At 44.5% G+C, this 13,886-nt stretch overlaps 1 protein-coding gene across 5 annotated transcripts in view; it reads right to left on the bottom strand.

Annotated features, from left to right (window-relative positions):
- Positions 1–13,633, bottom strand: part of UAP1 (UDP-N-acetylglucosamine pyrophosphorylase 1) — a 35,519-nt gene extending 21,886 nt beyond the window's left edge. For 2 of the 5 annotated variants that reach the window (XM_045982880.1, XM_045982881.1), the window contains exons 1-2: positions 9,670–9,794; positions 5,908–6,244 (exon numbers count right to left, since the gene is read on the bottom strand). In XM_045982880.1, the coding sequence (XP_045838836.1) occupies positions 5,908–6,244; positions 9,670–9,690 (358 nt within the window). In that variant the 5' untranslated portion in view covers positions 9,691–9,794. Of the gene's footprint in view, positions 1–5,907; positions 6,245–9,560; positions 9,585–9,669; positions 9,795–13,420 lie in introns of those variants that run through there. The other 3 variants (XM_045982883.1, XM_045982884.1, XM_045982882.1) reach the window with 3 other exon arrangements.
- Between the last annotated feature and the right edge of the window lie 253 nt (positions 13,634–13,886).

The following is a 13,886-nucleotide window of genomic DNA, read 5'->3' as shown; positions in this document are numbered from 1 at the left end:
ACACCCTGGGATCATGACCCGAACCGAAGACAGACGCTTAACTGAGCCACGCAGGCGCCCCAAGTTGTTTCGTTGTTACTGTGGCTCCAGCCATCCTTTCTGATGTCCTTCTTTACCTTCAGGGCAAAAGTCAGTGATTCCCCACAGTCACCTTACCTGGAAAAGGGAGGAGCCTGCTCCCGGGGTCAGCTCCATTTCCGGGTTCCAGCTCACCTGATGGCCACCCAGCACCAACCAGCACCAACCAGTGCCTTCCGTAGGTTCTAACCAGTTTTCACAGTATCACTGTATACATTTTTCTCTTCCTACAGTCAGTTCCCTCAACCACGGCGTCATTCCAATTTTCCCAATTTTTCAGTTTTCCAGCTCTCAAAAGAGCAGCTCACGGGGGCTCACCTCTTATGCAAATAAATGTTCCCTAAGCCCCTGTCTGCCATACTTTCTTCAGTCCTTTTCCCATCTATGGACCTGATGACCCATCCAATCACTACATCGTAAGAGAAGCACAGAGACTGTGCCTACCAAGTGTCCAATTCCAGGCAGACCTACACGTACACCTCTAACCACAACTATCACAATGAGTTGTAACACGATCCACGTGTATTTACAACGAAAAGGTTTTTGCACTGACCTCTTCCTACTTACGCATCTCACTTAACGACCAGAGAAAAACATGCGGAAAGAAAGCAGTCCCCAGAGTATCAAGGCCAGCTGCAGTTCAAGCATTCAGTGCAGCTACAGACGTGAACATTACCAGATTGTGTGTTCACTGGCTGAAGCACTCACCCGCCCCATCTGTGTCACTGCCCTACAACGCAATGTTTAAAAAGTGTGTAACACAGAAATTAGTATCTGTCCTACAATGACAGATAATGAAATGAAAGGGGCCAATGAAATTCGGGAAGCTATTTAGTTACACGGCAGTAATACCTGACTTTAAACTGTATTTTCGTAACAAACTTTATATGGGCAGCACCGCACCTGCACTTATAAATGTATTTAACCCATGTGGCAATTAGGAAATTATAAGCTTCTCCTATTCCAAAACTTCTGCAAAAATATAAGGAAAAAAAACGGAAAGTACAGCACTGTTCTCACCCTTTCCATCCTTCCACTGAAGGAGAGTTCACAGCTCACAGCTTACTTACAGAGCGGCTGAACTGAGCCCAAATCAAAGGTTTAAAAAAAAAAAAAAAAAATCAAGCCAGAGTGAGCAGTTTCCAGGGCTGGAGCACCTTTCTCCCCTTGGAGAGTCCTGTGTCATAGGCCCAACAGTGTCTGAGAACTTTTCCTGATAACATTTATAAGAAACAAAGAGAAGAGTTTACAGTGGCCCGAAATAGGTCAAACGCTTCCTGGATAACTTCCTGCTTGGACTAGTGCCTCTCCCACATTCTGACTTGGGCGTGTGCCGGACACAGGGAGGAGGGCACAGGTGCGTTTGAAGTACAGCCCTGCCCGAACTTTCCATTTAAACTGTCAGCACTCCCAGGACCCTGAGTCAAGTAAACCAGCTATTAAACTGGTGGAAATAAAAGAAGACTATCCAAGAAAGTTAGTCAGGAGAGGTATTTTAAGTCTTTAACGTTTAACCCTATTGTACAGGTAAAACTATTATTATCTCTCAAAAATGCCAAGTACAAAAAGCAGACTATAAGGGAAATCACTATTTGAACCAGTTTTAGGTAGGATTACTGTGAATTTCATGAGGTATAATAATAGCACTGTGAATGGTAAGAAAATATCCATATGTGTAGAGATGAATGCTGAACTCAAAAAGGGTAAAAATAACATGATGTTTGAGATTTGTCTTAAAGTACTACAGCAGAGAAAAAGAAAAGAGGGGACAGGGGAAGCAAAGGTAGCAAAATTTTGATATTTAACAAGGTGTTGTATATGTGGGATTCATTATACTGTTTTTATCTCTAAATATTTGTTTCAAAATATGCGTGAAATTTTTCATAGCAAATTCATAAGTAGGCTACAAAATCATACACAAACCATAATCCCAGTGTGTACGTGTATCTAAGAAAATACTATATTACTACTGAGTATTTATCTCTGAAATGCGGGATGCCAGAGATTTTTTTTTCCTTTGTAATTTCTAGTTATTTTTCCAATTTTTCTAAAATATGCGTTACTTTTAAAATAAAACAAATCTATTAAAAATACCACTGTACGGGACGCCTGGGTGGCTCAGTCGGTTAAGTGTCTGCCTTCGGCTCAGGTCATGATCCCAGGGTCCTGGGATCCTCAGCAGGGAGCCTGCTTCCTCCTCTCTCTCTGCCTGCCTCTCTGCCTACTTGGGATCTCTGTCTGTCAAATAAATAAATAAAATCTTAAAAAAATTTTTTAAAAATACCACTGTACTAGATCCCAGAAAATGTATAGGAGATAATGTTATGAATACATTTTTTCTAAGCAATCCACTTCCTTTTCTACCAGTGTTATATGATAGAGAAGCACATTCAAATTAATTTTATAAATGTCTCGTAGACAAAAGAACCTAATACTGGATATTAGTATGTTATTATAAAATTGGAAGACTATTTTATGATTGGTGTAAGCATGCCTTTCTTTGCTAAAGATGGTGTTTAAAATGATAGTCTCATATAAGTTTCTAAAATGATATTCTCATAAAAGCTTCTAATTACTTCTCTCTCTAGATTTCAGCTTTGTAAGATAGAAATTTTTCAGTTGTTCCTCTACATTCCATTTTTCTACAACTTACCAGAACACATTAAGAATTAAATTAGGGGGGGCGCCTGGGTAGCTCGGTGGGTTAAAGCCTCTGCCTTTGGCTCAGGTCATGATCCCAGGGTCCTGAGATCGAGCCCCACATCGGGCTCTCTGCTCAGCAGGGAGCCTGCTTCCTCCTTTCTCTCTGCCTGCCTCTCTGCCTACTTGTGATCTCTGTCTGTCAAATAAATAAATAAAGTCTTAAAAAAAAGAATTAAATTAGGGACGCCTAGGTGGCTCAGTCAGTTGACAATCAGACTCCTGATCTGGGCTCAGGTCATGATCTCAGGGTTGTGGGATCGAGCCCAACAACAGGCTCCACCCTGGGCACAGAGTCTGCTTGAGATTCTCTCCCTCTGCCTCCTCCCAACACCCCACTCTCAGGGGCAGGCACTAAGACCTGGCTGGCTCAGTGGGTAGAGCATACAACTCTTGACCTCAGCGTTGTGTAAGTTTGAGCCTCACACTGGGTGTACAGATTACTTAAAAATAAAATCTTTAAAAAAAAAATCAAATTAAGATTTCTCTAGAACAAGGAACACAGTGGTCACTTACATATTTACCCTTCAGAAATAATTTTCAACCCTAGGCATGAAAATGTCCATTTTAGTGTCAAGAGCCACCAGACATTCTAAAAAAAAAAAACGTACAATGCTTTCATTCCCCCCTCCTAAGGAGGGGGCTGCGGGGGGGGGGCACTGTCTTTGATAGAACTCTCGGGATGTCCTCCTATCTGAAATATAACAATTAGAATCTTCAAAATGGCAATCTCTTCCCCTTGATAACTTACTGGAAAACCTCATTTTGTTGTGAATATGCACACACACGGAAGTTTCCGGCTAAGTGAATGACAAGTTACAAAGTTTCCTTCATCCGTACTGTTTAAGCCACAAATATTGCTCCCTTGACAACAAGCCAAAGGGAAGTTTGTTTTGTGCACTCTTGTAGTGTTCTTGGTTGTAACAGTTCGAGATTTCAGTTTAAATGAAAAGTCATGAAGATAGACTAGTTCCACGAATTCCAACAAAAAGGCCATCAAGACTCCAATTATAGGAGGTTCTGCCTATTGCCCATGGTCCCCATTATACAAGGTCAAAGCTTCAGCTTTCCCTAAGAGTTCATTCGAAGACTTCATGGCATAAAATCACAAGGAGAAATACAGGCAGCCGGGATACCTGAGGGTATGAAGAGCCCTGTGTGACTTTTGCTGTATTGTAGTAGCCTTTTTGAATCCCAGGGATGGAGGGGAGGACTAATGAAACAAAAGTTAGCAAGGGTCCGAGTATCACCACAGCTCTACATGCAGAAGGATCCATCTGGATCTCTCACGGTTTAGTGGCAAAGCCCTATTCTAAGAAGCTAGATTAGCTTCTACCAAGCACTTGAGATCTAAAAGGGCACTTCCTAGAGATCATCTAATTATTTTTGACATTTTTTAATCTTTTAAATAAAACCTCATGTAAAGATCAAATACATAAAGTATGTCAAATCAGCACTGCTCTTGTAGTTAGAGGCAAAGATGTTTAGCACCCATTCCTTCTCCCTAGGTGAGACAGTCTCCCCAGTAGTGGAACCCCTAGGGTTCCTTGGAACACAGTTTAAAAATCATTAAATTTGTATGCCCAGAGAAAGATATCAGCATACAGAAGGCTGATAATGGCAATTATCTGTCCTTTTTGTGGGGACAGGGAAGCCAAAGAATGAAAGACAAAATAAAAATAGCAATAGTGTGGTATAAAAATAGACTAAGGTTCCATCTATATCATTATTACTACACATTCATAAAAGTAAATATACATAAAATCGGGGCGCCTGGGTGGCTCAGTGGGTTAAAGCCTCTGCCTTCGGCTCAGGTCATGATCCCAGGGTCCTGGGATCGAGCCCCACGTCTGGCTCTCTGCTCCGCAGGGAGCCTGCTTCCTCCTCTCTCTCTGCCTGCCTCTCTGCCTAGTTGTGATTTCTCTCTGTCAAATAAATAAAATATTAAAAAAAAAAAGTAAATATACATAAAATCAAGTAATAGGTGGCAATGTGAGCAAATAAAAAGATTTGACTTGGTTAAGGGCAACTTCTCTGTAGTTTTTCTGTTATCTTGATGTTATTTCTGTAATAAAGTAACATTTTTACAAAGGAAAGAAAAGTTTTGGTCAGATCTGTTCATTCTATGGTTGAGGACATGAGGTTCAGATCAGACAAGGACCATGTACAAATTACTCAACAGCCTGAGCTGCAATATTTAGTCACTATTACTTACAGAGAAGTAGTGGGTTATCAAACCACAGCTCTGAAATCCACCAGAAAAGGTACATTTGAGCTATTCTGCCATTCTCAAAGGCACTAATTAGAACTGGTCATGGGGACAGATTTTGATACATTGGAAGAAAAAATATGGGGGCAATTCAACATTGATCTGCAAAACCCTGTTCCAAACGCCCTGTGACACAGACACGCAGGCCATGGGCTGCTCTTCAGGAGTCCACAATGTCACGATGAAGACAGACATGGCTCTTTTTCTAAGAAAGAATGGAAGCCACACACGGACAAGTAACTCCAGCTTGGGACACTGAAGAAAAGATCATGATCAAAGAACCTTGAGAAATGAGGATACGTTCCCCACAAGCCCCACTGCGCTACAGAGCACAACTCTGGGAGATCGCCTTTCAAAGTGACCCAGGCTAGGCAGGAAAGAGGCAAAAGCCAGTCCAAGCCCAGGATAAGCACGAGCAAAGGCAGGAAAGATGTAATGTTCAGGGAAGGGTGAGTTATTTGGTCCCGCAAAAATGTATGGGACGGTAGGACTGGAGGGAAATAGAGGAGACCAGACTGGAAATGCAGGCTAGGGAAGGTTTTTAGGTGAAGTCAGCATAAACTGAAACACTGAACTTGGGCGTCAGGGTGGGAAATCTGGCAGAAGTACGGCAATGAGAGAGCAAAGAGACTAGAGAAGACTTAAATGAGAAGAACCTTGACTGAAGAACAGGAATGAAAAGAGCACGTAGGGACTGGCAAGGGAGATGCTGCAGAAGTTCTGACGCCATAATCTGTCACCTTCTGATCAGGGACCTGGTTCAAGGTAGGAGGGTCCATAACCACCACATGATCCAGCTACTTTAATACCTCCGGTACATCTCACTACAAACTTTAAAACGAACATCCCACGCTCGGTACCTTCACTTTCCCAGGCTTGCAGCCGATCTTGGTCCCTGGTGGCACTGCCCAACACCTCTCGAGGGACAGGCTCCATTCGTGCATCCATTTTCTCTTGCTGAGAGGACTGGTTAAAATTTTCAATGGCCTTCTGGAAAAAGAAGTTCAGCTCCTCAAAGTTCATGGCCTGGAGCTCTGCATAAAGTTCTGCCTGTTGGGCTTCATCCAGCTCATTCCAGAACTGCAGCAGGTGTTCCTGTCCAGATCTGGACAACCTGAGTTTGAGATCGTTAACATTCATAATGCTCTGGCAGCCAAGCTTTGTGAAAACAGAGATGTAGTTTCTGCACTCGTAAACCTTAAAAAAAAAAAAAAGGTAAACAGCAGGTCAAAGTCCAACCTCAAAATCTGAGCTTTACCTAATACAAATAAGTACATTTTTTTAAAAACCTGATGTTAAGGAAATTAACTTCTGCCTTTCCCCTCACAAAATCTGTGAGAGATCCAACTTGTAAAGACATAAAAAGAAAGTTTCTCCAAAGAAGACATCCAGATGGTCAAGAGACATGCGAAAAGATGCTCGACATCACTGATGATCAGGAAAATGCAAACTGAAATCAGAATGAGATATCATCTTATACCTGTCTAAATGTCTAGAATAGGAAACAAGAAACAACACGTATTGGAGAGGATGAGGAGAACCGTCATGCACTGTTGGTGGGAAGACTGTATGGAGGTTCCTCAAAAAGTTAAAAATAGAGCTGTCCTATGACCCAGTAATTGCATGACTGGCCATTTACCCTCCCTCCAAAAAACACTAATTCAAAGGGATCCATGCGCCCTTATGTTTACTGCAGCATTATTTACAATAGTCAAGTTATGGAAGCCGCGCCAAGTGTCCATCAACTGACGAATGGGTAAAGGGGTATGTGTATGTGTGTGTGTACACACAATGAAATATTATTCAGCCATAGAAAAGAATGAAATCTTGCCATTTCCAACAACACAGATAGAACCACAGTGTACTATGCTAAAATAAGACTGAAATAAGTCAATCAGGGAAAGGCAAATATCATGATTTCACTCATGAGGAAATGAAGAAACAAAACAAATAGCAAAAGAAAAAAAAGAGACAAACCAAGAAACAGACTTCTTCTTAACTACACAGAACAAACTGATGGTTACCAGAGGGAAATAGGTATGGGGATAAAGAGGACTCATCACAACGAGCACGGGACAATGTACAGAACTGCTGAACCCCTGTACCGTACACCTGAAACTACGATAATGCCGTCAGTTAAATATCCCAGAACTAAGATTTTTAAAAAGTAAAAATAAATAAAAATTTAAAAACAAATGTGTAAGACAATTAATATTCCTAATTGTAATACTAATTAGCATTACAAACCAGGCACTGCACTAAGGACTTGACCTATAAGGTCTCACTTCATGTTCACCACCCCTGCAACATAAGTACTATTATTTTCCTTACTTCACTCTGAGGAGACTGAGGCACAGAGAGGCAACACAACCGGGCCACCCGGAGGAGCTGGGATGTGAGCCCACCAGGCGATCCAATTCCAGGGCTTACATCTGACTACCCCACTTTGCTGCCTCTGTAGTACTCCTCCGGCCATGAGCTACCACTGAAAGAACACTTGACTTCTTAGTAACAACCGTTCTCCTTTTAGCGCTAATGATGAAAATGATCATGTTTTATTCGGAATAAAACAAAATACAAAAAGACAGGAACACCTATAATCAAGAAAAATACATTTTATTTCAATAGCAACTTCTACAGAGAAGCAATAAAAAAGTATCTATTACCTTTACCAAGAATTGAACCCTAAAGAAACAAGCAATTCACACGGAACCATCAACAGATAAGAAAATACAGCAAAATGTTAAACTGCTACATTTCAAAAATAAGACAAAGAGGGAAATATTAAATCTACTTGTCTACTCTAGGTAAATGCAGGAGAAGGTAGGGCTGTCTAGAAAGAGTTCACAAAGGAAGCATGATGGACCGGTGTGTGCCGCAAGGGTTGAGCAGATTACACAGATAAGATCAGAAAACAAGCACAGTTGGCCTGTGGGACTGAGAGCAGTTCAGCAAGTTGAAGTTCTCTGTAGTATGATGAGAAGTGATACAGGGCAGGACTTGACCAGGAAGAGCCTTGAAAACCAAGCCAAGGAATTTAGACCTAAGAGCGTAACAAGAAGCCCACAGCAGATTACTCAACAGGGCCATGTCACCATGCTTTAGAGAGATGAGAGAAGGAGCAATGGCATAACATAGATGGTAAGGAGGCACGATCAGGAGCAGGAAAACAAGTTCAAAGACAACTGCAGGTATGAAAAGCCAAAGTTCTGAATCAGATTAGTTGCAAAGGAAATAGCATGGAAGAGAGAAATTTGAGGGTCACTGTAAAGATTCACCACTGCGTTGTAACTGTTCAGATGTGAAGGACAGGCAAAAAAGGTACCAAAGAAATGGCCTGCTATCTCCTACCGTAAGAAGAGTGGGAAGTAACAGACATGGCCGTTGGGAGCAATACTCCGGAGTTCTCTGTGGCTCACCCGTGAAGTGGGATTCGTAACAGCATGCATCTCATCAGGACTACTAACCATCAAACACCACTTACGAACTCGGGTTAAGAGAACCTACATCTGTTCCCTGAGGCAGCAATAAGAAGACTATCGCTTCCGCATCACTGTGTGTGACCAAGTATGACTCTAATTGCTTTACAGATACTTGTTCAGGTAATCCTCAAAACGATGCTAAGGTCCTGCTGCTGGGACTACTCTGCAGAGGAAGACAGTGCACCGCAGAGATAACCGCCCAAGGTCCCAAACTAGTGAAGTGACCGAGCCCGGATTCGAACCCTAACAACCCGACTCTCAGAGTCATACGCTTACCCATTATGCTACACTGGCTCTCAGGAGAAAGGCTGTGGGTGTGGGGGTGTGTGTGTAGAAGAAAGGAGCAGTGAGAGGGAGCACATTATTTATACTTTATTCAGAAATACAGACACAACTGATGGCTGACACCTGACTCACTTCACGGAAATGAGAGCACACGCCAACGGAATGGAGAAAGAAAGCGCACAGGATAGTCTGGGGAGGAACTTCACAGGATGAGTAAATACTTCATTTTAAAATGCATTGTTACTTTTTCTTTGGTACTGGGCATATTGATCCAAATCAGATACTGCTCAGAAATAATTTTAACTAACATCCACTCAAAAATAAATTCAGGAAAGGTATTAAACAATAGAGACAGGCACACAGCTTCTATAATTTTTTTCTTTAAATAAGGTGCCCTCTAGAATTGAAGGGATGGACTGGATTCACGATCCTTCTTATAAAATCAACTTCAAATTAGATGAGCACACAAGAGCCAGTGTGTTATATTCTCAACTTTTATTTTTGGTCTGTTATTTAGATTTACTTCAGGGACGTAATGCTTCAAGTGTGAATCCAACAGTACGGCTTATGAAATCCCCTTTATGAGTTACTGATGATTCCTAACGAAACTAAGCCTTCCATATCAAACAAAAATGAAACCTTATTATCAGGGTAGGACACAGTTCTACCATGCTGTCACCTAAGACCCCGGTCCTTTCCTCCAAGCACTTCCTTTAACCCCTCCTATCCACTGAAATGCCATTCACCCTTAAAGGCCAGCCTCCCACACTCTAGCTTCAATTGAATCTTTATTGGCTTAGGAATCAAATAGAAATTTTATTTCTGGCTCTAATCCTTGGGCCAAGTCATAGATACCTCCAGCTCTGTTAATTTCATCTGCAAAACGGCAACAATAAACTTTTCTTCACCAGGTTCAGAGGCATAAGAGAAACTATATCCAATGAGAAGAGGAGGCTCAAAGCGATTCAGTAATTTGCCCAAGGCTACGTACCTAGTAGACAGAAAAACAGAAATTTTAACCCAGATAAACCTGACTCTAATGCCTATGATCTTTGCATCAGACAATAACTCTCATAAGCAGAAGAAATACTAAGGATTCAACCCAACATCTCATTTAAGAGGCAGGAGAACTGATGGAAGTCACCATCAGGCTCCGGAGCCAGCCCGGATGGGCTATTACCCCAGGACCACTATTTCCTAATTCTGTGACCTTGAACAAGTTAATTAACCTTTCTACGCCTCAATTTTTGTCTTCTGTAAAATGAGGATAAAAACAGTACTTACCTCAAAGGGTAAGAGGATTACTGAATTAAAATGAACAGCATTTAAAACAGTACCTGGCATGTAAAAAAGCCCTCCAGGAATGTTACCAGCTACTACTGTAAAAGTGAAATTTGTGCTTCAGACCGCTGAGTTACAGCCTCCAGAACACAAGAAGAGCCACTACCTGAGTCAGGCAGTTGAGGACGAAAATAAGTTTGCCAAAGGTACAAGAAGAAAAAGAAAACCCTGTCAGCGGGAACGGAACCAAAAATGGTTCAGGTAAAGAAATATATTCAAGAAACAAGTCGCAGTGCTGGGAATTGGGTGGCAAGTGGACACAGATGAGGTTGGATGTGTTTCCGTGCTGCTACTGGGGTTCGAAGACACATGAGCCCACAACCTCACTCTTGCCAATAGGTTCCTGCTCAAAGCTCCCTCTTCACATGCAGAGATACGGCAATAGACAATTTATTAAGGAACATTATTTAACTTTCACATGCCATTAATCCATGTGACGTTTAATGAGCACCTCCTGCTGCCAGGTGCTGATGCAGGGGACACGGACACAGCAATGCACAAAGTGACAACACGCACGCCCACATTCCGTACCAGAGACCGGCAAACACATAAAATGTCAAGGAGAAGAAAGTGGGCAAGCGGTGAATTTGCAATGGGTGATGGATGGTGGATATTTTAAAAGGGGCGGTCAGGTGGGGCCTCTGAGACATCTGACAATCCATCCCAAGCAAGCAAGTCAGTATCTCAGAGAGGAACATTCTAGGGCCAGGACGCTCCAAGTGCAGCAGGTCTGACACAGGGATGCGCAAGACCAACGCAGCTGGAGCAGAGTGACTGCGCCTGAGGGACTACAACTGAGGCACACACTGAGCAGATTAAGTGGGGCTTTCGGTCTAAGTAAGGACTCTGGGGTTTGGGAAGCCCCTGGAGAATGTGGAGCAGAGGAGCTTCACGGTATGAGTTAGGTTTCAGAAGGAACATTTGTTGTTGTCCGGAAAAAATTCTGTAATGAAGGGAGATATGGAGGCCAGCAGTTAGGGAAGTACTGTAGTCCAGGTGAGATGATACTGGCTTAGAGCAGGGTGGATGTGGACCCTAATCCTATGGGTGGAACGCGGAGACCGAGAGAAAGATAGGAATCAAGCAAAGAGGCCTCCAAGTGGTGGTGCCGATTACTGAGGTGGGGAAACATTAGGACAGGAGACTTAGAAAAACGCACGGAGAACGGGAGAGTCAACACTCCACTTCTGGACGTGTTAAATTGGAGGCGCCTATTAGACATGCAAGCAGAGGCAGCATGTAGCAGTCTAAAGTTCAAAGGTGATACTGAGCTAAAGATAAAACTTTCAAGGTCATCAGCATACATGATATTAAGTCATGAACTTAATGAGAGCCCCATGGATAAAAAAGCAAAGAAGTTAGAAGACTGAGCCTTGTACACACATTAGGATATTAAAAGGTATTTCTATTGATTTATACAGATTTCAAGAGATATGACACCATTAATTACAAAAATACATCATGTAAAAAAAATAGTTGAGAACGTTTTCTATTAACTACTTTCCAAGGAATTGGGTCTTTCCTAAGGTCTCATCTATATTACTGTTTTTGCCCAGATTTAAAGGAGAATACTAGAGCAGGAAGATCATCAGGCAAGCGAGTAACTGAAAAACTGGCAGTCCTAGTTCTCAGTCTGGCTCCCCATCAACTGACCCGGCACAAATCATTCCACCTCCCTGCGTACACATTTCCTCATAAAGACAATAAAACCAGCCTTCCTGACACATCCTCAAATGAGAGTCAAGAGTGGAGAGTCCCTACCTACTAAAACACAAATGCAACCGCGGTATTGTAACATGTAAGATATAAATCAATCTTTTCCTAAGAAGTCGCTTAGATATTATCATTAGATACCCATCCACCTTCCAATGCTTGGGAAAATGGATCCATGCAAATAAGACGACTCATATGTTAAATTTTTCCTTACAGAGGTTAAACTCTGATACCTGGCCTTCGACCACTGGTGCTCTCTAAAGGTTGACAAGGTCATGCGTGCTAAGTTAACTCAGGTAAGAGGTCTGAATGTATGTGTAACAGCAAGCAATAGTGAAGACAAGAGTTAGAGTAGGATTTTTATTTTGACAAGCAAAGTCTGAAGAAGTCAAGGATCTGCTCTAGAAACGATGATAGAATTTGGCATGCGCCCATAGCCTAATACATCTGCATCAAAAACAATGACACACTTGGTAAAAACCCACCATGATCAAATATACCTTTATTAGAATTTAAATGCCAGTAGTAAAGAATTCCAGTGTTTCTCCTCCTTTCCTGGTCTCCTTCCTGCCCCCCTCTGCTGCTAATATTATGCCCACAAAATTGATAAAACTTCTTAGAACTTTTGGAAAAACTGTCTTGGAGTTGACGACCCATAACCACTAAATCCTATAAATGTTTGTCAGCACAGCCTGCTTCAGCCTTTCTTAATCCTCGCTAAGGGATCCAACTGAGTCAATAGAAACTGCCTTCAGCTTCCCGTAAACCCTTCCGTCCACATCTAAAGAATTTCACCCTCAAAGTCCTTAAACTAAAAGAACTACGCAATGACACCTTCCTATTTTAATCACGACTACCTGGTTTCAGATTTCATAAACAGTGCACAAGCAAACAGAACAGCATCAGGCCAAACTTAATACAATCTTCAGGAAGCCATATGTTCAGCACATGGGCGCTCTCTCAGCCCTCCAATCCCATTCTCCAGCGTGGCCAAGGCAGGGGGAAACCCGGCAATCTCAACCCTCTCCCACCACCACGGTTAAAACCAACCAACCAACAAGAAGGGGCAGGGGGGCTTTGTCCCCCTCGCACGTCCCCCGCAGTTATGCCCACTCCTCCCTGCCGACGCCCTCAGAATTCTCTCCCCCTTCTGTGCCAGACGGACCACCCCGTTCCCAGCGGACACTTCCAACGACCACTTGTCCCCACCGGAGGCCCCCGAGCTCGCCCAAACTGTCCGCAAGGCCCCTGCCCCTCGCCCAATCCAGGTGAGGCCCAACCCCAGCCGTTCGACAAACCCCGACTGCACACACTGCCCCATTCGGGTCCTCCCCAAAGCCCCCGGCGGCTGGGGCACCCTCCCCAGCGGGGTCTCCGAGCACGGGAAGCGCCTGCGGGGCGCGCGGGGCCGCTCCTCGGCCAGAGCCAGGCTCGGGCGCCGAGCACCAACGTGGCCGTGGGAGCGGGCGCGTGGCGGGACCGGGCCCCGGCGTCCCCTCCGGGCTGGCGGGTGGCGTGGGAAGGAGACACGACTGGGCGGGGAGGCCCTCACCTCCCTCCTCGGCGCAACGGCGACTACACCCGGCTCCGGCTCCCAGCGCGCGGCCACTCCTTGGCGTCCCGCGCCCGCTCCGAATATATACCCTCATCCGGGGGGCCGGGGCGGCGGGGCGGGCCGCGAGCTGGCCCGGGGACACGGCCCCAGCCACCCCGCCCCTCTCTCGCAGCGACGAGTAGCTATCCGCGCCGGGAGGAGCCGCCACCGCCCGCCCAGCCACGTCAGCGCCGCGAGCGCCGGAGCCGAGGCGGACGCCGAGGGGCGGGGCGGGGCGCGTCACTCATTCCCTGGCCCAATGGGGACGGCTCTGGGGGTCCGGTCCGCGGGGTCCCCGCCCCCAGGCGCGCTGCGGCCGGGGAGAGGGGTGCGCGGCGTCAGCTGGGAGGGGTGAGGCCGGCGAGGCTCGCTGGTGGCCGCGGCCCGCCCATGAGAGCCCTGGCGTCACAGCTGGCCCCGCAAG

Source organism: Meles meles, chromosome 17 (assembly GCF_922984935.1).
Source record: "Meles meles chromosome 17, mMelMel3.1 paternal haplotype, whole genome shotgun sequence".
Lineage (NCBI taxonomy): Eukaryota > Metazoa > Chordata > Mammalia > Carnivora > Mustelidae > Meles > Meles meles.
Note: the sequence above shows the minus strand (reverse complement) of the source record. Positions and strands in the feature narration are given on the sequence as shown.